Raw genomic sequence first — 23,939 nt, 5'->3', positions numbered from 1 at the left:
ACAGGGTATTTTCCATGCTGTAAAATAAATATTTGTTTGACTTCACTGAATGCAGAGGTTTGTTTCCCAACTTGGTATTTCTCATCATTCACCATATAAGCACCTTGTTTTTAGCATGTTGGAGTGGAGTGTTTTTTTTTCTGTTTTATATTCCCCAATATTAAAAATTTTATAAGTATAAAAATATAAAGCACAATAATGTATGTCATAAATGGGACTATAAGCTTTTTGCTAATAATAAGATTAGTACTTAACATTGAGACTGAAGAGACCAAAATATGAACAACCAGCATTTTAAAAATTTGTTTTAGGTAAATCTTTCTCTGACATCTTTATTGACTCCCCTGCTGATCCCAAGAAATAATGAAGATATCTTCAGAATGTTATAATGTGGTAGATTTTTTTCTTAGCAGATTTCTAATATAACTATAACACTTGATGATACTTTTGTGTCATTATAAATGAAGATGTCAATTACATAAAGGCCACTGATTTATTTCTATAACTCTAGATTTTACTTACATTATTCTGCCGTAAAATTCATCAGTTTAATTAAATTATAAAATTTAAAAATACTAAAAATTTTAAGGATCACAATATGCTTAATAAATTTTATCAAATACAGTGGATTTTTCCTATTGTCAGTAGTAAAATTTAGCATTCATGTATATAATGTGTTCAGTATAGCTTGCTATTATAATTTCTGACTATGAACACTTTCCAAGTAGACTAATGAGAAATTATGCATTGTCAAGATTATCTGAATCAACTACAAGAAAATTTACAAATCTGTGCCATGGATAACCATGGCTAACATATATTGGACATATATTAAATGCTAGGCAATATGCTCTACTCTTTTACCAGCATTATTTCATTTCAGCTTCCAAACTATGAGTTAGGTAATTTATTATTCTCATTTATAGATGAGGAAGCTAAGGTTCCAGAGAGGTTGAATAATTTTCCCAAGTTCATTTGCTTGTATTAAAATGGATAAACTAAGTGTAAAGTTAGTTCAGAGTGTAAAGTAACACCTCTAAGTAAAAATAAATCAAACTATGTTCATTAGATAAGTAATGCCATAATTAATCAATCCTTAAAGTCCAGAACATTTATGGTCTATCCTTTGACAACTTTGTGCTTTTCTACAAAAAATCCGTAATGATCTTTTCTTAGAGTATCAGGCAGATAGACCACTAATGTAGTCCAATGTGAAATATTTTGTACATGAATTGAAGCAGGGGTGTCCATCCTTTTGGCATCTCTGGGCCACACTGGAAGAGTTGTCTTGGGCCACACATTAAATACATTGCAGCATGTATTTCACCAAAAAATCTCATAATGTTTTAAGTAAATTCACAATTTTGTGTTGAGCGGCATTCATAGCCATCTTGGGATGCATGAAGTCCACAGGCTACAGGTTGGACACCCCTGAAAGGTTGAAAGGTTTTAAAAACTATGTTTAATTTTTAGTAAAAAAATTATTTAGTCAATTGATCAAAATCTTACAAGCCTAAAAAATGGATCCTTTTTTCAAAATTCAGACCTTATTTTGACAATTTTATCAACTGAAATCATGATAAAAATAATTTTATGAAGAGATATCAAATTGTCCTGGTCCAGTAGCTCAGTTGGTTGGAACATTATCTCATACATTAAAAAGGTGTGGGTTCAATTCCCAGTCAGGGTACACACCTGGGTTTTGGGTTCGATCCATGGCCAGGGCGCATATGGGAGGCAACTTATCAATACTTCTGTCTGTCTGTCTCTCTCTCTCTCTCTCTCTCTCTCCCCTCCCTTCCTTCTTCCCTCCCTCCCCCCGGCTTTGTCTCTCTCTAAAACCAATAAAAACATTATTCTCAGGTGAGGGGGAAAAAAGATAAAAAATTAAATTGAGAGGGTATAAGAGGACTAAGTGGTAATGGAAAAAACGTAATAAAGATTATATTTAAAAATTAAATTGAAACTCAGCTATTTTTAAACAGTTTAAAGTTTTCATAAATACAACATCATTAATTAGAAATAATTCATCAATCTAGAAAACAATAACTTTTAGAATAAGGAGTTTTCCTTGACATATGGCTTATTTTTATGATTCCGTGAAATCATAGCTTTAGTATAATGTTAAAGTACCATTTGGGATATTTAATTAGCTATACTTTAATGATAAAGACTGAGCAACATAAATGACTTTTAAGTTTGTGTTACGGCATTAATCTCAAGTAACGTTCTTGTAAATAGCCATCAATTACAATAAGATTTAGAATTTGAAACTAAAATAATGGTATTATGGTCATATATTGAAAGCTTTTACTCTGAAGTAAGTTTCTAACTCCTTGAAGAGGGTTTGGGAGGAGTGTAGAGTAGGGAGGATAACTATACAAGGACTCAGTGAGACAATAAATCTAGAGCCAAAGCTTCATGATTCATTTATAAATTTTACCTGACTGGGTATATATCCCTAACACAAAGGTAATACAAATAAAATGACAAGATAAAGGATACAGTGTAAACTATTAATAACAGTTTCTTTGGAATATTTCCAGAAAGTTTTCTATGTCTGTATAGGTGCAAGTATATATGAATGTAAACTCTAGATAGACCACTCAAAGTCTCTGTGATACAGGTTTAGGACCCAGGGGTAAAGTATTGATGTTCATTCCTTTAGTTTCAGCTTTGTAAGGAATGGTTAACTGGATTAGTGTAAAAAAATAGTTGAGAGCATATCTTTTTCTCTAACTGATTGGGACTTTGGGAAAGGTTTAGGAGCTTAGAGGAACCCTAGAGATAATCTTGTTCAATTTCATTTTACAGGTAAGTAAACCAAGGCCTAAAGAAATTAAGTGATTTGCTCAAGGTCATATAACTAGTTATGACAGAAGTTGCAAGTTAAATTTCCCTCCAAACTCTATATTTTTTCACTGTATTATTTCCTGCCCTATAAATCTTAATTCATATTTTAACCATACATATCTGTATTCTACCTAAATGCTGCTTGCTGATAATAAACTTACTAAAGATTATTCTTAGTTTCAAAGGTTACTATTTGACATGGATGGAAGAGAACACTGTTTAAAAGCTGTTTGGCATAAGTGTATAAATACCAATATTTTTTTTTTTAAGATTTTATTTATTTATTTTTAGAGAAGGAGGGAGAAAGAGAGGAGGAGAAACATTGATTGGTTTCTCACACTCCCGCCAACCAGGGGACCTGGCCTTCAACCCAGGCATGTGCCCCGACAGGGAATCAAACTGGCGACCTTTCAGTTTGCAGGACAATGCCAAACCCACTGAGTCACACCTGTCAGGGCAGTACCAATATTCTTTACAAATTCAAATTGATATTGGAATGGTTAAATATATCTCTTATTAACCTTCTAAATTTTCAGAATTGGCTTCAAATTTTTTCCCCAGTCCCTAGGTTGTTTGTATTTTACTTGTTTGTATTTTTTCCTCTTTCACTAACATGTGATTTCCACATAGCAGGGATTTTTCATCTTAGTCATCATCACTGGATCCTCAGAACCTAGAATAATACTGGAACTTTGTAGGGGCTCAATAAATACCTAGTGAAAATGTAAGAAGAAAAGATAGGATGACATTTCTCAAAGCATTTAATATTATTTACAGGTCTATTAAGATACAGTTAAGGGTTCTGCGATAAGAAAGTATAGACTCACTTTTCCCTATTCCTCTTAAATCTACTAAATACCTTGGAAATAATTCAGCAATCATAAAAGGACTTGAGGGAAAAAAGGACTTTGAAATACAGAGAGAAGAAAATGGACTAGCTAGGGAGCTCACATCTTGAAGAATGATACCAACTTTCCTGGGTTTTCTTTTTGTCTCCATTTATCTGAATTAGGCACCAGAGAGGTCTGCAATTCTGAACTGGCAGTAGTCATGGGCAAAAAGTAAATCAATCAATGAATAAAGAGAGTTGACTCTCTTTGGCCAGAAGGCCAGGAAAAGGAAAGCCCACAGAGATTTGTTAGGATGTCTCATACTTAGGGACAGCAGCTGACCCAACCCCCACTCATATTGTAATAGCAATAACAGAACTTGGGAGGGTCAGCCCACCACATGTACCATACCTGCCAAGTAACAGTGGGCCCAATCTGCCAACAGTAGAACTCAGGAGGGCCACATACATATGCCAGCAACAGTGGAACCCAGGAAGGCCACATATATACCAGTCAGTTTAATTGCAGTAATGGCAATGACAGAACCTGGGAGGGCAACCCATCCCTTGCCCCATATCAGGCTGCAGCACACATGCCCCTCCGCCTGCACTGGTGGTGCCAGCAGACCTTGTGTCTCCCCATCATTTTCCCTAAGAGCAGACAGAGACCCAGAACTAGCAGCTCCTAGCCCTCCACCCAAGAGCAGAAAAGATCCAGGCCAAGGGTACAGTAGTAGAAAGTGAGCCAGACCCAAACCTCCACCTAGTGACATGGAATTGCCCAGGCTCTGCAGTCTTGACCTTCTACCCATTGGTATAAGGCAGACCGCTCAAGTGCTTCCCCACCCCCAGCAGCATTAGCAGAGATAGAACAAGAAGCCCATTAGTAGCAGGAGACTACAGAATATACCAGAAGGAATACTTATCCTCCTGCAGGTCCAGCATTCCTCATCCCCACCTAGTGACACCAGGCAGCACCTTTCACTCTTGCAGGCAGCACCAGTATGATTCCAGCTGGAGTTCATGCAGAGCTAGAACAGAAAGCAGACCAGACTAGGGCTCAGAAAACTAAATTGCCAATGGCTGTAGAAGAAAGACTTATATCTTCGTGTGAGCATTAGACAAAATGTCCTTTTCTTGCTTTTCTCTACCAGTAGACATACCTGTTTCTTAGTGGTCTCCTTAGGAGGAATAAAAGGCTCTTGCTCAGCTTACTCTACCTCTTCTCATTTTCCAGAAGGGAAAAAAAGCTACAATAAGGATTTTTATGTAAATAAAATTTGAGGAAAATTATGTATAGACCTGTTAAGCAGTAACTATAGGCGATACATTTATTTGTCATTGGATGTTTATATTCAGTTTCTAATTGAACTGTAATATAAATTTGTCTTTAAATATTGGAAATTTTTAGACCAGAAATACTAGTAATGAAAATATGTAACACTGCATTGTAAAATTAACCAAACAATCCATAGCAAACTAAAATGACTACAATAAAGGTAAAGAAAGATTAATTCATTAATTTCTTCATTTATTCAAAAAATATTCATCAATTACTTACTATACATCAGGCAACAACGAAATCTCTGCCTTTGTGGAGCTCATATTCCAGTAGAATTCAAAAGCAAAAATAGCTGGTAAATATTACAGGATCAGCTTAAGACAACACTAAGTCTTTTTTTTTTTACTTTAAAAAAATTTTATTTTATTGATTATGCCATTACAGTTGTTCTATTCCCCCCTTCATTCCCCTCTACCCTGCACCCCCCCCCACCCCTACCATTCCCCCCTTTAGTTTATGACCATGTGTCTCAAGTTCTTTGGATTCTATATTTCCCATACTATTCTTGCCCTCCCCCCTATCTATTTTCTATCTACTGTCTATGCTACTTATTTTCTGTACCTTCTCCTCCCACTCCCCTGTGGCTAACCCTCCATGAGATCTTCATTTCTATGGTTCTGCTCCTGATCTAGCTGTCCTTTTAGCTTGCTTTTGTTTTAGATGTGGTTGTTAATAACTGAGTTTGCTGTCCTTTCACTGTTCATGTTTTTTTAACTTCTTTTTCTTAGATAAGTCCCTTTAACATTTCATATAATAAGGGCTTGGTGATGGTGAACTCCTTGAACTTGACCTTATCTGAGAAGCACTTTATCTGCCCTTCCATTCTAAATGAAAGCTTTGCTGGATAGAGCAATCTTGGTTGTAGGTCTTTGGATTTCATGACTTGGAATACCTCTTTCCAGCCCCTTCTTGCCTGTAAGGTCTCTTTTGAGAAATCAGCTGACAGTCTGATGGGAACTCCTTTGTAGGTGACTGTCCCCTTAGCTCTTGCTGCTTCTAGGATTCTCTCCTTCATTTTAACCTTGGCTAATGTAATTATGATGTGCCTTGGTTTGTTCCTTCTCGGGTCCAGCTTCTTTGGGATTCCCTGAGCTTCCTGGATTTCCTGGAAGTCTATTTCCTTTGCCAGATTGGGGAAATTCTCCTGTATTATTTGTTCAAATAAGTTTTCCACTGGTGGCTGTGCCTTTCCCCCTCTGGTACCCCTATAATTCGGATGGTGGAGCATTTAAAGATGTCCTGGAGGTTCCTAAATCTCTCATTTTTTTGAATTCTTGTTTCTTCATTCTTTTCTGGTTGGTCATTTTTATCCTCCTTCTGGTCCACTCCATTGATTTGAGTCCCAGTTTCCTTTCCATCACTATTGGTTTCCTGTGCATTTCCATTCATTTCAATTAGTTTAGCCTTCATGTGTTCCTCTATTTGTGACTAAAATCAACCATTTCTGTGAGCATCCTGATGACCAGGGTTTTGAACTGTGCATCTGAAAGTTTTGCTATTTCTTCGTCACTTAGGTTTATGGGCTCTGGGGCTTTGAGATCTTATTGAGCCACTGTTGGTCTGTTTGCGCTCATTAAGTATGAGGAGCGGAGCGGAGCGTTAGGGGTGAGGTGGGGCCTCCAGGGCGGGGTTGCTGGGTTGTGACGCTGTATGTGAGGGCGGGGTCAGAGCCGGGAAATGGCGGCTGTCTCTGCTGCCTTCCGTCGCTGGGACCCGCTTAGTCCTGTCTCACTGCCCACTCCCTTGCTCGTCTATCTGCGCAGGAATGCACCAGCACAGTCAATGCGCTGCCCTTCACCCTCGCCAGATCCGCTGGTTGCTCACTGGGTCGGCCCTTTGCAACCCCATGCCTGGGATCTGCGCACCTGGGTCCGTCTGACCGAGTTTTCGTGTGCAACCCTGCTCCACCAGCTGCTGGTTTCACCCCTCTTACCGGTTAGGCTGAAGAATTCGTTGTTACCAGACTTCCAAAAAGTTCAATTTTCTGTGTTCTGGCTGTGTTTTCTGTTGCTAATATTTTGTTGTCTCTAAACTTGGTTGTGTGAGAAAGCACAGCGTCTCCACTTATGCCTCCATCTTGGCGGAAGTCCTAACACTAAGTCTTTCAAACTGTCTTGTGAGACAAGCCACAAATACTTTAAAATGTCTGATGTGTACATGATCTGGTTTTCTCTGAGTAAAAATTAAAGTGTGAGTTGAATTATATTGGTATTGGTAGAATCTAGGTGAAAAGAGGTCCAGAGAACTCATGAATAAATGATATATTTCTCAGAGTAATAAAGCATAGAATGCCCAAAGTTAAGATTACTTCTCCCTCCCTCAATATAATCAGTTTCCACAGGAATTGTTTCTAGCCAATTGTTTATGAGACAAGTTGAAGTAAGCTTAAATATTTTAAAATCAGAATATTTACAAATGTAGCAGTCCTACTTATATACCACATATCATTTAAAATTCCTGTTGGTAGCAAGATTTTTTTCTCAATATCAAATTAAGAAATTTAATAGCTGTCCCTTCTGGGGAATCTGTATTTCTCTCCACAGAGTCTCAGAGCAGTGATAAACTTTTAGATTAGACTTCGGGTTGTGTTCAGTTCAGAAGACTGTCATTAGTGATTTCATTAGGCTTCACTAAGTCCACCAGTGGCAGACTCAAGTAGATGAAAAAGAATCAAGGGGACCCCCTGTCTGGTGTGGTTCAGTGGATTGAGAGTTGGCCTGTAAACCAAAAGGTTTCTGATTTGATACCCAGTCAGGGCATGTGCCTGGGTTGAAGACTAAGCCCCCAGTTGGGGGTATGCAATGTAGCTCTCACACATTAATGTTTCTCTCCCTCTTTCTTCCTCCCCTCCCCTCTAAACATAAATAAATAAAATCTTTAAAAAAAAGAATCAGTGGGGAAAAGTAGATATCATGAAGTGCTAGAATGTACCTCATCTACTATATATTGCTTCTCCTTGGTGAAATCTCTAACTACTGAAACTAGGGATAGGAGGAAGTAGAAAATACTTGCTGGTTTTATTTTGGGAATCTAATTGGCAAACTAAAATAGTCTTTATGATTTCATTAATATGTGGAATCTAATGAACAAACTGAACTCACAAGAAAAAGAAAGACAGACTTGTAGATAGAGAGCAGGCTGACAATGTTGGGGAGGCCACTGGTAGAGTAATTGAGCAAAAAAAAAGAAAGAATTCATGGACACAGACAAGTGTATTAACTGTGGGAGGAGAGGTGGGTACAGATGGAAGGAAGAGCGTATGGGGGAATAAGTGGTGATAGAAGAAAATAAAATAGTCCTTAAATTTCTGGGAAAAAATTTTAAGTCCTATCTAAAAGGGAAAAGTGTTCATGTGTCAATTTGGCAAATTCAAGTTTTCTAAGACATTAATTTAGAAAAGCAAATTTCATTTGACTATATGGGGGCATTTTCCAATGAGAAGCTTGATTTTGTCAAGAAGAGAAATTTTCAGACAATCCTGTGGCCTTTAAAAAGGTTTGACTTTATACCACCAGGCAGCATAAGCTTAAAGGAGAGCTGCAATTGAGTAGCTTTAACGTCATGGAGATTTCCAAGTTGTATCTTATAATATATCCTGGTTGTACTGAGAAGTATAATTCAGAACCCCTTGGAAGGCTGCTTGGAGGTATAGCTTGATAACGGAACTGCTTAAGCTCTTTGATATTTAACCCACAGTCTCAGGCTTATACGAGGAATCCTCAAACCAATGCTACTTCAAAAAAAGAATACATTTTAATGTACCAGTTTTGTATCTCGTGCTACTACTTAGCCTCAAAAAACTGTGCCCTGGCTGGTATGGCTGAGTTGGGGTGTTGTCCTGTAACCAAAAGGTTGCGGGTTCAGTCCCTGGTCAGGGCACATGTATAGGTTGTGGGTTCGTTCCCTGGTCCAAGCACATATAATCCCTGGTCTGGGCATGTAAGGGAGGCAACCAATATATGCTTCTCTCTTTCCCTTTCTTTCTCCTGTTCTCTCTACAAGCAATGAAAAAATTTCCTTAGATGAGGATAAGAAAAAAAATTTTGACATTTAAATGATGGCAAATAGTCATCACACTATAGAATGAAGTAGTTGATGACTTTAGGGATTCTAATTTTTTCTTTCTTTTTTTTTTTTTGTGTGTGTGTATATGCAGCAATGAAAACTACTGGATGTAACTTAGATAAGGTAAATATTCTTCCTAATGCTCTGATCACTCCACTCATATCAAGCAGCATGATTAAGAGTGAAGATGTTACTCCAATGGAAGTAACAGCAGAAAAAAGATCTTCCCCTATTTTTAAGGTAAGCCACATTGACTAGTGTCCTATTTCTTAACCTCAGATATAAAAGTTGCTATATTTTAAGTGGTTTGAATTCTTTTCCCCAAGTTTATGCTTTTTACTTTTTCTGTTTCTCTCACACTTGTTTCTCTTTGAATACACTTAATGATTTTTGCTTTTCAGAATAAGTGCTTTTATACTCCAGTGAAATAACATGCAAAGTGACTTCCAGTATCCATTTTTGACCAGAGAGAAATTAATATGTTAGCTAGACTTGTGGGGTGGAAGGGTATTAATGAAAGTACTGGTTTAGCATTTTTGAAATTAGAGACATTTTTATTTCTTTTCTTTCCCATTCTTTTTGTATAACTCCCTTTCCCTTTTCCACTTGCTTTCCCCCTATAATTTTACCAGTAAACCACAAAATGGAGTTTTTTTAGCTTCCTATTAATTCATGAACCATACAATTAATGTTCTGTATACATATCGATAGCTGATTATTCTTTTACTTTCTTGTTTGACTGTCTTTGCTTATAATACATATTTTTTAAATCTTTTGACAATTAAACATGCTATCACCATGACTCATAGTCTTATATTTGTTTTCCAAATAAGATATAGAGTGGGAAATTGGTTCTGCATATGCATATCTTTTTAGAATAATGTTAATTTTTAAAGTATAATATGAGTTCATTTAATGTTTATATGTACATATTATTTGGGGATTTTTATTTTTTAGACTACAAAGACAGTTGGATCAACTCAACAAACATTAGAAAATATCTCTAACATAGCAGGAAATGGGTCTTTTGCATCATCATCATCATCATCTTCCCACTTACCCTCTGAAAATGAAAAGCAGCAGCAGATTCAGCCCAAGGCATACAACCCAGAGACCCTGACAACTATCCAAACACAGGACATTTCACAGCCTGGTACCTTTCCAGCAGTTTCTGCTTCTAGTCAGCTGCCTAGTAGTGATGCACTGCTGCAACAGGCTACACAGTTTCAGACAAGAGAAACTCAATCTAGAGAGGTATTACAGTCAGATGGTACAGTGGTTAATTTGCAACACCTGACCGAGGCATCACAGCAGCAGCAGCAGTCACCACTACAAGAACAAGCACAGACTTTACAGCAGCAGATTTCATCAAATATTTTCCCATCACCAAGTAGTGTGAGTCAGCTACAGAACACGATTCAGCAGTTGCAAGCAGGAAATTTTACCAGCAGTACTGCTAGTGGCAGCAGTGGAAATGTTGACTTGGTCCAACAAGTTTTAGAGGCACAACAACAGTTATCTTCAGTTTTATTTTCTGCTCCAGATGGTGAGAATGTTCAAGAACAGCTTAGTGCAGACATTTTTCAACAAGTCAGTCAAATTCAAAATAGTGTAAGCCCTGGAATGTTTTCCTCAACAGAGCCAACAGTCCATACCAGACCAGATAATTTAATAGGTGGAAGAGCTGAAAGTGTTCACCCACAGGCTGAAAATACATTATCTAATCAACAGCAGCAACAACAACAGCAGCAAGTGATGGAGTCATCAGCTGCAATGGTGATGGAGATGCAACAGAGTATCTGCCAGGCAGCTGCCCAGATTCAGTCAGAATTATTTCCTTCAACTGCTTCAGCAAATGGAAACCTTCAGCAATCTCCAGTTTTCCAGCAGACTCCTCATATGATGAGTGCATTATCTAGCAACGAGGACATGCAAATGCAGTGTGAATTGTTTTCTTCTCCTCCTGCAGTTTCTGGAAATGAAACTACGACAACCACCACACAGCAGGTTGCAACCCCTGGTACCACCATGTTTCAGACATCAAGTTCAGGAGATGGAGAAGAAACAGGTACACAAGCAAAACAGATTCAGAGCAGCGTCTTTCAGACTATGGTTCAAATGCAACATAGTGGGGACAATCAATCTCAAGTTAACATTTTTTCATCTACAAAAAGTATGATGAGTGTTCAGAATAGTGGTACCCAGCAACAAGCTAATGGTTTATTCCAGCAAGGTAATGAGATGATGTCACTCCAATCTGGGAATTTTTTGCAGCAGTCTTCTCATTCACAGGCTCAGCTTTTTCATCCTCAAAATCCTATCACTGATGCTCAGAGCCTTTCCCAGGAAACTCAAGGGTCTATTTTTCACAGTCCAAGTCCTATTGTCCACAGTCAGACTTCTACAACCTCCACTGAACAGATGCAGCCTCCAATGTTTCACTCTCAAAGTACCATGGCTGTCCTACAGGGCTCTTCTGTTCCTCAAGACCAGCAGTCAGCCAACATATTTCTTTCCCAGAATCCAATGAGTAATCTCCAAACTAATGCAGTAGCTCAAGAAGAACAGATTTCATTTTTTGCAGCTCAGAACTCAATTTCTCCACTTCAGTCAACATCAAACACTGAGCAGCAAGCTGCTTTTCAACAGCAGCCTCCAATATCACACATTCAGACCCCTATGCTTTCTCAAGAGCAGGCACAGCCCTCTCAGCAAGGTCTGTTTCAGCCTCAGGTGCCCCTGGGTTCCCTTTCTCCTAATCCAATGCCTCAAAACCAACAAGGGACAATGTTTCAGTCTCAGCACTCAATCGTTGCCATCCAGAGTAACTCTCCATCTCAGGAGCAGCAGCAGCAGCAACAACCACAGCAACAGCAGCAGCCGCAGCAACAACCACAGAGCATTTTATTCAGTAATCAGAATACCATGGCTACAATGGCATCTCAGAAGCAACCACCACCAAACATGATATTCAACCCAAGTCAAAATCCAATGGCTAATCAGGAGCAACAGAACCAGTCAATTTTTCACCAACAAAATAATATGGCCCCCATGAATCAAGATCAGCAGCCCATGCAATTTCAGAACCAGCCCACAGTTTCCTCACTTCAGAATGCAGGTCCTGCTCAATCTGAATCGCCACAGACCTCCTTGTTCCATAGCTCTCCTCAGATTCAGTTGGTCCAGGGGTCACCCAGTTCTCAAGAGCAGCAAGTAACTCTCTTCCTCTCTCCAGCATCCATGTCTGCATTGCAGACCAGTATAAACCAACAGGACATGCAACAGTCTCCTCTTTATTCACCTCAGAACAACATGCCTGGAATCCAAGGAGCCACATCTTCACCTCAACCACAGGCTACTTTATTTCACAACACTACAGGAGGCACAATGAACCAACTACAAAATTCTCCTGGTTCATCTCAGCAGACTTCAGGAATGTTCTTATTTGGCATTCAAAATAGTAAGAAACTCTAATTTTTCATTTCTTAAATGTTGCTAGTTGAAATGGTCAGATTATTATTATTATTATTATTATTATGAAGCAAAACGCAGTGGTTTTAAGAACATAGATTGTAGTTAGAACTAAGTTCAAATTCCAGTTATACTACATACAGAGTCTTAGACAAGTTATTTGACCAGCATGAATCTCAATGTCCATATCTAAAATGGTGGTAATATTACATACTTGAGAAGGATATTGGGAGGATTAAATATGGTAGTGTATATAAATATATGTGTTTGCCATTTTAAATTAGAATTTAAAGGAAAATGAAGAGTGACAGAAAAATCTCAGCCAGTTAAGTAGTTTTGAAGGAGGTAGAAACCCATCTTTAATATTTGTGTACCAAGGAAATTATATAGGGCTTAATGTGATAACTAGACGAAGTTGTATTTGCATACTGCTTAGATTCTGAGGGTCTAAGACTTAAATGCAGGGGTGTCCAGCCTGCCGCCCACAGGCTGCATGTATCCCAGGATGGCTATGAATGCAGCCCAACACAAAATTTTAAATTTACTTAAAATATTATGAGATTTTTTTGTGTGTGATTATGTGTCACAATGTATTTAATGTGTGGCCCAGAGATGCCAAAAGGTTGGACACCCTGGGAAGAAACCAAAGATGAATGTCAGTACTTTTCCGTGAAAACCATATGGGGGTTGGGACTGTGTCAGGTGCCTTGCTTTTAGTTCTGTGCTAAGTGAACACAATAATGACAGCCTCAGCAACTAATAAATATCTTATGAATCTTAACAGAAAGTAATCAGGTAGCTTCTTTATTTTAAATGTCTCTGCAGACTGTAATCAGCTTTTAACTTCTGGACCAGCTGCTTTGCCAGATCAGTTGATGGCTATAAGTCAGCCTGGACAACCACAAAATGAGGGTCAGCCACCTGTGACAACACTTCTTTCTCAGCAAATGCCAGAGAATTCTCCACTGGCATCCTCTATAAACACCAACCAAAACATTGAAAAGATTGATTTGCTTGTTTCATTGCAAAACCAAGGGAACAATTTGACTGGCTCCTTTTAACTGGGTAAGTATTGCATTTTGGCTTGTTTCTTCATGAAAAGCATCAATGAATTGTATTCTTAGCAAATTTGGGTTAAGTAATAGCACTGGTTAGACTGTAATCTTTTTCTTAAGGTTATACTTATTTATTTTTAGAGAGAGAGGAGGGAGGGAGAGAGACAGAGAGGAGGAGAAAAACATTGACTGGTTTCCTCTTGCATGCTACTACCTGAGGACCTGGTCAGCAACCCAGGCATGTGCCCTGATTAGGAATCGAACCAGCAACCTTTCGTTCCAAAGGCCAATGCTCAATCCATTGAGCTACACCAGCCAGGGCAACTCTAATCTTTTAAAATATGGTGTTTTTACAAGATGGTACTTTTTACTCTAGGTTACTTGATGAGTGATAGCTTGTGGTCATTTTGTTAGTGCTGAATATGCCTTCTGGCTCTAAACTTATTTGTCTTGAAATGACAGTAATTCCCATGTTTTATATACTGGATATAATTAAGTCTCATTTCTCAAGAAATAAATATTGAGCCAGAAAGTTCTGTGGGAGTATAATTATGATACAGTGTCATTTATAGTACTGTAATATACTCTGGGATCATTCAGGTTAGGAGGATCTTAGAAATGCTTTCCCTCCCTAGTTATATTAAATGTGTTCTCTTTTGTTTTAGAAATTCTGTGAAGAAAATTCTGTTTCCAAGATGTCCCAAGATCTTGTGATTCCATGAGGATTGAACCGTTACTTTAAAAACAAAATGAAATATGAAAAACCGTGATTGAGTAAATGTATAGATTTTACTCTGGCTGCAAAAGAGCACACCTATGCTGCCTGTTGCAGTGATTAGCCACCATTGTTAACATCTTCATATTTTGTATTCCTAATAACACTGATGACTGAGAATCTATTTGAGTTTCCAGCTGACAGAGTTAATTGTTGCTATTTTCCTAGGCACTTTTTCTTTAAAAGTACAGTTTAAATTTAAAACTGGACTGCTCAGTTATCATTGCTATTAGAAAATAATTCATATTGTTATTTCTACTTTTGTTCATTATTTTTGTCCCTGTATTGTTCTAGTCAAGTAACAGTTTTCGAAAAAGGAAAATTCAAGTAATAACTAAGGCTGTGATTTTTCAATGTAAAGAACACAGCTATTGGCCAAACTGAAGGAATCCTTTTCCAGTTTTATAGAAAAATTGAAGAGGTAATGTTCTGACAAGTAAGCTGTATTAAGAGCTCTCCATAGTTAAGAGGCTTCTTTATCACAGAGGCAGACAACACAAATTGGGAACAGCTGGAACGCTATGCATTGTATTTTTCAGATTGTTGTTAATTCTCTTTCTGCTAAGCATTGCAGGCATAACTGCACAGAAAAATAATTATCTTGCTCTATGAAAAATGAAGGGGATAATATATGGTAGATTATATTACAGTATCCTCCTGCAGTAATTTCAGTGACAGCAGTTCGAATCTGTTTTCTTAATCTAGTCTTGGGCTGATCGTTCCCTTTTAATATTCATCCATATTATTCCCTTTTTTCACTTTATTTTAGACAATTGGTAATATATTTCTAGTTTTGTGACCCTGTAACAACTTAGAGGAAAAGGCCACTTTCACCTAGGGTAGCCCTGCAGCACAGGTGGGGGCTGCCTTTTCAGGAATAAGAAGAACTGAATCCTGAGAAACAAGAAACAATGCATTTCCCCCCATGAACGGTGCTGTTCTGAAGTCTTCAAAATTTTCCCTCTAATAGGAAACATGTACATTTTAGGAACATGTACAATTTTCTCTCTAATAGGAAACATGTTCAGAAAGGCAAAGTAAAATTTCTTAAGACACCACTTCTCCCTGAGCTGCAGTGAATGTAATTCACTTGTCACCTCAGTGCTTTACAGTTTGAAGTGGTCACTTATCTGATGGTTCCCACAAGCCTTAGGCTTTACAGGGTCATGTCATTAACTTAAAATGAAGAATTAACTTGTGTTACATTTATTGAGAGCAAAACAACTCACTCCAGAACTTGCAGTTGTAGCATTAGTTACATGGTTTTGGGTGTTCTCACCACCCATGGGATGCCTGCTTCTCACTACAGCCTATTGTCTGGACACATGCTTATGTTGTATTTTCTTTTGGCATGTAGAAAGCTGTTAATACAGTTTAAGGCCAAATTGTGTGTGGCTTCTATATGTAGCGAAAATGTTTTGGTATTCTTGTCCATTTCATTTATTTTTTTTTAAGTGTACAAAAATAGCCTGTTAATTGTTTGTTGAAAGCTACTTTTCTGTTTGTTTTTCCTGTCCTAAACATATAGTTGAACTTAGTGGAATTGTGGTCTTAATTTTGTTTATACAGCCAGATTTTTCCCCTTTTTGTGATGATCTTCCTTGGCTTTTTGAATGTGCTCTCCTTCTAATTTGTTTTTTCTCTTTGTTCTCATATATTCTTCTCTCTACCCTCAACTTTCTTTCTCTCTCTGATTGAGAGGCATTGAATTACGTTTTCAGTAGTACAGGCTTCTTGCCGATATGAAGGGAACTTTTCAGAAAGAGACCTACTCTGGGTCATTTAATTTTGAATACAGTTTTCAATCGTTCAAGTTTTGGATGGTTTATATCTAATGTGTGTTTCATTTTTTTGGAAAGCTATATTTTGTATTTAGGAAATGGTATACTATTTTGCTATTTGTACTGAGTGAGTACATTGGCATAAATATAAAAATTTATATATATACATATATATAAACTATTCTTTTTTGCCACACATTTTTGTGGTAATTTTGTGAGTTTGTCTGATGTTCTACCACAACGTGGCGTCTGATAACAGTGAGGGGGGGGTTTGTTATGTCTTTATTGAGTATTTAAGTATCTTTTGAAACAAATGACTTGTTCATCAGTGGCCATTCCATCAGGCAGTTCCTTGATGTTCTTGGTGGGCTAAAGGCAGCTTACTGTCTGTTTGCTGGGTCTTTCACTCAGCAAAATGTTAGAGTAAGGAAACCCATCTAGGCAGTTGTGTCAAATGGTGTTTCATGAGAATGAGCCATTCATCCTTCGCTCACTATATATTTAATATTTTATTATTGTTTTTATTATTAATTGGCTTTCTGTGTTCTATGCCTTTTATTTATAAAGACACTAAAAACACGTTTGTAATTTTAATAACATTTACCCCATCTTGTAATATCCAGAGCTACTTTATAAATTCTCTGAACTGAAAGCATTTTCCTCAGTATATCTCTTCTCTCCCCACCCCCACCAGGAAAAATTACACAATATAGTTCAGGTTATAAGAAAGACCAGCCACACAATCCAGTGCTTCAGTTTTAAAATGTAAAACTCCAACTACAGCGAGTTGACAAATGTCAGAAAGCTTACCTGGCAGGTATAAAAATAAGTAGAAATAAAATACCGTAAATTCATTTCTGAGTTTTCTGAATTTTTTTCTGAGATTATACAGGAGACTTAGAAAGTCTATTTGTTCACCAGGTTCTAATTAGAATGTTAATATTGTTCTATGGGTGAAGCGTGGCAAGAAGACTGACTGTGTGCTGACTTCTGTTGTTTGGCAAGAGGTTCGTCATTGTAAAATGCTGATTGCCAATGCCAAGTCACCAGGGACCAATTTTCTGTTTTATAACATCTAAGTTTAGAACAGAAAATACACCTGAACTGTAATGGTTTGATTGGATGGAAGCAGAAAACCCAATTTTTATTTTCATAAATTTTGTGGTTGTTTGTATAAGGGCTGTGCTATGCTGCCATACTACCGTATTCTTATTCAATAATGATGTTGTTATTTTTTTTTAACATTATTAAATGTTCCTTACCCCTAAAGGTCAATATTAAATGCAGCATTCTGAATATACAATTTGGTTACAAAAACTATTTGTCTTCTCATTGAAGAATTAGCTTAGTAATCAGTGGTTGATACTTGTGCTAATAACGCAGTTTCCAGATTACTGTTACAAGTTATTGCTACACATAGGAGAGACTCCTCAGCCAGCAAAGGCCTCGGAAACAACAGTTTATTAAATTTATTTATGGCAGAAGGACCTAAATAAGTTTTGAACCACATTTTATTTCTTTATAATGTTACATTCAGTTGTTCTTTTAGCAACTCACATTAATGCTTGGAGCTTATCTCTGTGTGAGTGTTTGTGTGTTTTATTCCTTATTATCATTCCATTATATAGCCACACCAACATGGGAGAAGATAACTTTGGAGTCATATTTTGCTTTTGAGCTTTATCATGTTACCTTTGTAATTAGAGTATCATGTTGTCACTTAGCCAATGCAAATCTGTTTTTACCAGTTTCCCTAGAACAGGTTTTTAAAGGGCTTTGTTTATTATAGAAGCAGTATTAATGAGAGATATGCCTTCCTTCTTTTCCCTCCTACTTTTCTTTCTTTTTTTTTTTTTTTTTGAGGGGGGGCAGTAATGCTGTATAGTGTATATGCTATAGTTGGGATTTCATTATAGTGCATTTCTGGCCCATCAGAATCCCATTTATTTTGCCTAGGAAAATAGTGCCCAAGGAAATGAGAAGTAAGTTACATTTGAGTCCCTTGAGAACTAAAATAATAATTCCTTTAGATTATTTAAGCCATTATAGATGCTTGTTTTAGAAATCAGTTTAAGTGCATCAGTAATTAAAAGCAGAACTAAGTGCTTTAATAATCAAGGTCTCAAATTCCACAAGGTTGATAAATATTCACTAAAAGTAACTGGAGAATTTTTCATTTTTCTGGTGAAATTTTTTGTTTTAGTATCTGTTGCCTAGTTGATTTTTTAATTAACTGAAAATTATACAAGACCTGTTAGCTTTACTGAGCTTCATGACCACAGGTTTCACCCCTAACCGAGACAAACATGTTGTATCCGCATGCCTCCGATATGGAGGGACTTAATGAAAGACTGAATAGTTCAGGAGTTTTTGAGAGTAGTAACTCAGAGTATATACCCTAGTAAGTGGTTTAGTAAAATCTTATATAATATATAAAAAGAGGTTTTCTCCTCTGCTTATTTGTATCACTAGAGCTAAGTTGTAGAGATAATATTCATAATGTAGTAAATATGAAAATAATACCTACAATGTCATTTGAATTATCCCAGGGCTCTAATTACTTCTTTAATCCCCATTGATTTTCATGCCATTCTAGCCTCACTTATTAATAAATTTCTATTTTTACTCTACTTTCTCTTTCAGGAAAAAATTTTAAATTAATAGTTTATATCTAGTTTAAATGGAAAAGTGCCTTTTACCATGATAGTGCACCTTTTATGTAATTTCCTTTTTCGCTATTGCCAAAAACATGTAAATTATTTTAATAGGTCCCAATTTTCAACTTTTCCATTTAACCATTTTTTTCTTTTCTTTTTGAAAATCTAATTGGATTTATTAAGCAGTTCATCAATCGGGCAGCATCTGGTCTAGCAACTAGAAGGCACTTGAAAGGGTTGTGCAAAATGGAAGGTTTTTATAGCTCCATTTCTTAATCATTATAGGAAGTAACTTCATAAGTATCTAACCCCTTATGGCCTAAGAGTAACAGAAAAGGTATGTTAGCAGAATTGTTCCTTTAAGGGAGAGTAAGTAAAAGATTACAGAATTATACTGTTTAGGCTTTATATTTATAACTAAATTTGTAGGTATTAACCTGAATGCTAATGAAAATTTTACTACCCTGTGCAACTCCATGCATACAAATATGTGTAGTTAAATTTCAGGAAGGAAGTGTTTAAAGCATTTCCTATGATCTTAATTAGATGAATGAAAATAAATCACTAACACATAGTTTAAGTAAAACCTGGTAATGTCAGTTTTTCTAACTGGACACAGCCAAGTAACTAATTATAGTACACTTTTTGCCCATTAGACCCTCAGTAATCAACCTATGAAAAATAGTGTTAAAGGAAGTGAAAAAGTTATATCTGAGTCCCTCCAGAACCAAGATAATTCCTTTCAACCAGATACAGTTGAATTGTGTCCCTCTGGGTTTTGTTAATTTTGCCTGTGTTCCAGCTCCTTGACATGGTGGTGGTGCCTGAAGAAAGGGCCATCAGCAACAGGTCAGGACAGCAACCGCTTTGGGATGAGCTGCTTTCCCCCATGTGAGTATTTCCGTGCTTGTTAGTAACACTGAAGACTCAAACGTTTATGCAATATTCTTAATACCCTATTGATATTATGCACTTGAATCATTCCAAAGAAGTCAAGAATGCTGTATAGTGATGATTCCTTCTTATAATGACTACATCCTAACTACTTAGAATGTCCCTTCAAATGTTGCTTTTTATTTTGGATAACAACTTGGCATGAGTGTTATGTAAATATTTTCTAAAATGACTATAGTAGAGCTTAAAAAGGACTTAGACTTTAAAATGTAATTGGTTATAAGGGGAAATGATTGCACTTCAGGAAATCATTTTAGGAACATTAAAATGTTTGGTTTACTAATCTGTATGCTATAAAATTAATTAAAACCAGCCCTCTTCCTATATATATTGTGTTATGTACATAAGAACATTGCAGTATATAGTTTTCTGTATATATAACCAATGGTTCTCAAAATATGGTCCTTAGCCTACCAGCCAATTTTAGCATCACCTTCGAACTAGTTAGAAATGCAAATTCTTGGGTCCTGTCCTAGACACACTGAGTCAGAAAGGGAAGTGAGGCTCAACACTGTGTGTTAACGCCCTCCAGGTGATTCTGATGCACTTGTAAAGCTTGGGAACCACCTGTGTAAACTATTTACAGTGAGGTCTAGGAAGCTGGTTTTTCCCCTACTTATCAAGATAGGGTTATGCATTGTTCTTTATGTAAATTCAGCTTAACCTGGTTATTCTAATCCTTTATTGGCAATGATAATTCATTCTCAGCACGGTCTATAGTATATTTTATGTGTATATATAATTATCGATAATTCAGTTAACTTAGTTTGGCATATTTCTACCACTTACTAAAAAGTTTACATTAAGTAACTGATTTAAAAATATAGGTGCGATGTTCTATATTTCTTTTAATTGCTATAACATTTAAGTAGCTAATATAATTGACAGGTGCTAAATTCTCCTGTTCATTCATAAAATGGGTACATTGTAGGCAGTGATAATACAAGGTTTTTTTTTCATTGCCTCTTACTTTAGGAGCAGACCACAGTTTTGGTCTGATTAGTCAACTCTCAGAACAAAGCTGGCATTCCTATATTTACATTTGTATCTGAGACATTAAACAAGATGGCTGTCCAGATCAACAAAGCACCATATTTAATTTCTTTTTTTAATACATGAATCTTTAAGAGTAGATTGCTTTGTATGAGAACTGCTACAGAAGATATAACTACCCTTGGAACTTACGCCTGAAACAAGAGTTATTTACTAAAATAAATATTAAACAACACAATGCGTTATATGACTTGGGCATTTCTCCCTTGTCAGTGTATGCATCATGGTAAAGACAAACTATCCACAAGACAAGGAGATTTATTCATTTACTTTATCTCCCTAAGTAATTTAATATTTCTGTAATTGTTCTAATCTCCCTCCCACTGTTTACAAATCATCAGTTAATTAAATCATGAAATAAAAATGCACATTTCCAAATAAAATAATTATGTATTCTATAAAATTCACCACTGCTTAATACTAGCAGTAGAAATGTAAGTGGCTTACTCTACAAACTATGGTGCTGGCAAATATATAGGCAAACTTTTGGGAGATGCTCTAGCTACATTCCTCCTTTCTTGTGCCCTTTCCTCTCTTCCTCACTTGTTGGCTTAATATATTCCTATACCCAAAGTATTCTACCACAGTCATTCTATGACTTCAACTTGTAATGTCTCCTTTGAAAGCCCCATGTGTTTAAGCTTCACATCATACCCTGTTGTTGTTTTTTTGTTTTTGTTTTTTTTTTTACCAGAAGTAATTTGCCTGGTTTGAGTAGTTCATAGGGATCACTTATTTTTTTAGCTAATGAACCTCAGGACCACATACACACACCACACATGCGTGCGCGTGCACGCACATACACACACACCTCAGATGTTTGAGAGTGGGTTTGGAATCAGACATGTGTCCGATAAAGAGCTGTCCTGCACTGAAGGGTTTGACTTTAGGGGCTACAAACTGATCCAGTGACATTCAGCTCATTTCTTTTCATCTAATGAATGTATCTTCTCACCTTGTTCCCTTACTTCTAATTGATAAGCTCCAAGTAGTTGCTAATTATTGACAACTTTTACTTAGTCTTTTTAATAAATGTATTACAAGTATTTTATTAACCTATTCTTAAGTGGTTTGGATACCATTCTGCCATTTAAATTTTATTTGCTTGAGCACACTGATCAACCACTGAATTGCCTTCTTCCATTGTCCTGCAATGACTAAGGGTTACATTTCTGTGTATACAGCTTTCATAGTTGGGGTTGCAGAGCACTGACACCAGATATTTTCAGTTTGTTCTCTGGGGGGACTTTCATTTGCATCTATGTTTTTAGCTATCTGTGATAACTTGTTAAATATTAAAAAGATATTTTGCTTCTATTGGAACATTTGTATACTCGCAACTATATTTCTGTAAACAGCTGCAGTCAAAAATAAAACATTGAAAGTTTTCATTTTGCAGTGGGTACTGTCTTTTTTCCTCAAACTCTGTGGATGAATTCACATCCATGAATGCCAGTTTTGAGTAGCATGAGTATGTGGCTGAAATGATAACATCATTAGGAAAAGGTATGAAATATAAAAACATTTTCAAGTGGTTATTTTGTGCCTACAGTGTACAAAGTGCTTCATGTGACAGAATTTTTGTTTTCCTTAGTTTAAATGTTTCATGCTTAGTAAAATAGTAGATACACAAGGCAGCAAATCATGTAGCGTGGAGGTGCTTTTGAAGAACACCAGGTTTCCCTCACCCACATTCCCGATCTCTTTATTCTTTTGGTAGTTTTCCCATGTATAAATTAGCGTTTACAAGAATGAAACATGTAACAACATACCACAGGTGGTATTCAAAATTATTTCAGGTGATACATGGGAAACACTATTTTTAACCATCGTGTACGTTTTAATGTGCATTAGAAAAAATATGTGTATATCTACTAGACTACTCATAGTCTAATAGGTACACTACTAGAGTCAAATTAAAGAAAAATATTAAATGAATACTAACACAGATGATACGTGGGTATCACAATTATAACATGTAGAAACTGATGTTTAGAAGTACTGCTTTAGATAATATACTTATATACCTTCTTATCAGATATAGATGGTGTCTGTTGATTTTTGGAAGTGACTGAGGTTTTTTTTGTCTTTTTTAATTGATTATGCTGTTACAGTTGTTCTATTCCCCCCCTTCATTCCCCTCCACCCTACCTCCCATCCCCACCATTACCCCCCTTTAGTTTATGACCATGTGTCTCAAGTTCTTTAGATTCTATATTCCCCATGCTATTCTTGCCCCCCCCATCTATTTTCTATCTACTGTCTATGCTACTTATTTTCTGTACCTTCTCCCCCCTTCTCCTCCTCCCACTCCCCTGTTGCTAACCCTCCATGTGATCTCCATTTCTATGGTTCTGCTCCTGATCTAGCTGTCCTCTTAGTTTGCTTTTGTTTTAGGTGTGGTTGTTAATAACTGTGAGTTTGCTGTCCTTTCCCTGTTCCTGTTTTTTTAACTTCTTTTTCTTCGATAAGTCCCTTTAACATTTCATATAATAAGGGCTTGGTGATGATGAACTCCTTGAATTTGATCTTATCTGAGAAGCACTTTATCTGCCCTTCCATTCTACATGAAAGCTTTGCTGGATAGAGCAATCTTGGCTGTAGGTCTTTGGATTTCATGACTTGGAATACTTCTTTCCAGCCCCTTCTTGCCTGTAAGGTTTCTTTTGAGAAATCCGCTGACGGTCTGATGGGAACTCCTTTGTAGGTGACTGTTCCCTTATCTCTTGCTGCTTCTAGGATTCTCTCCTTCATTTTAATCTTGGCTAATGTAATTATGATGTGCCTTGGTGTGTTCCTTCTTGGGTCCAACTTCTTTGGGACTCTCTGAGCTTCCTGGATTTCCTGGAAATCTATTTCCTTTGCCAGATTGGGGAAATTCTCCTTTATTATTTGTTCAAATAAGTTTTCCACTGGTGGCTGTGCCTTTCCCCCTTCTGGTACCCCTATAATTTGGATGTTGGAGCATTTAAAGATGTCCTGGAGGTTCCTAAGACTCTCCTCATTTCTTTGAATTCTTGCTTCTTGACTCTTTTCTGTTTGGCCATTATTTGCTTTCTTCTGGTCCACTCCATTGATTTGAGTCCCAGTTTCCTTTTCATCGC

The 23,939-nt window shown here is 36.8% G+C and overlaps 1 protein-coding gene across 6 annotated transcripts in view; it reads left to right on the top strand.

The window, feature by feature from the left end:
* NFAT5 (nuclear factor of activated T cells 5) overlaps positions 1-22,226 on the top strand; it is a 132,735-nt gene extending 110,509 nt beyond the window's left edge. For all 6 annotated transcript variants that reach the window (XM_037162540.2, XM_037162539.2, XM_037162538.2 and 3 more), the window contains 4 exons: positions 9,181-9,329; positions 10,047-12,549; positions 13,386-13,625; positions 14,281-22,226. In XM_037162540.2, the coding sequence (XP_037018435.2) occupies positions 9,181-9,329; positions 10,047-12,549; positions 13,386-13,621 (2,888 nt within the window). In that variant the 3' untranslated portion in view covers positions 13,622-13,625; positions 14,281-22,226. The remainder of the gene's footprint in view (positions 1-9,180; positions 9,330-10,046; positions 12,550-13,385; positions 13,626-14,280) is intronic.
* Positions 22,227-23,939: the final 1,713 nt, after the last annotated feature.

The sequence above is a fragment of the Artibeus jamaicensis genome, unplaced genomic scaffold (assembly GCF_021234435.1).
Source record: "Artibeus jamaicensis isolate MK-2021 breed Jamaican fruit bat unplaced genomic scaffold, CSHL_Jam_final contig_464, whole genome shotgun sequence".
Lineage (NCBI taxonomy): Eukaryota > Metazoa > Chordata > Mammalia > Chiroptera > Phyllostomidae > Artibeus > Artibeus jamaicensis.
This window is presented reverse-complemented; position numbering and strand designations above follow the sequence as displayed.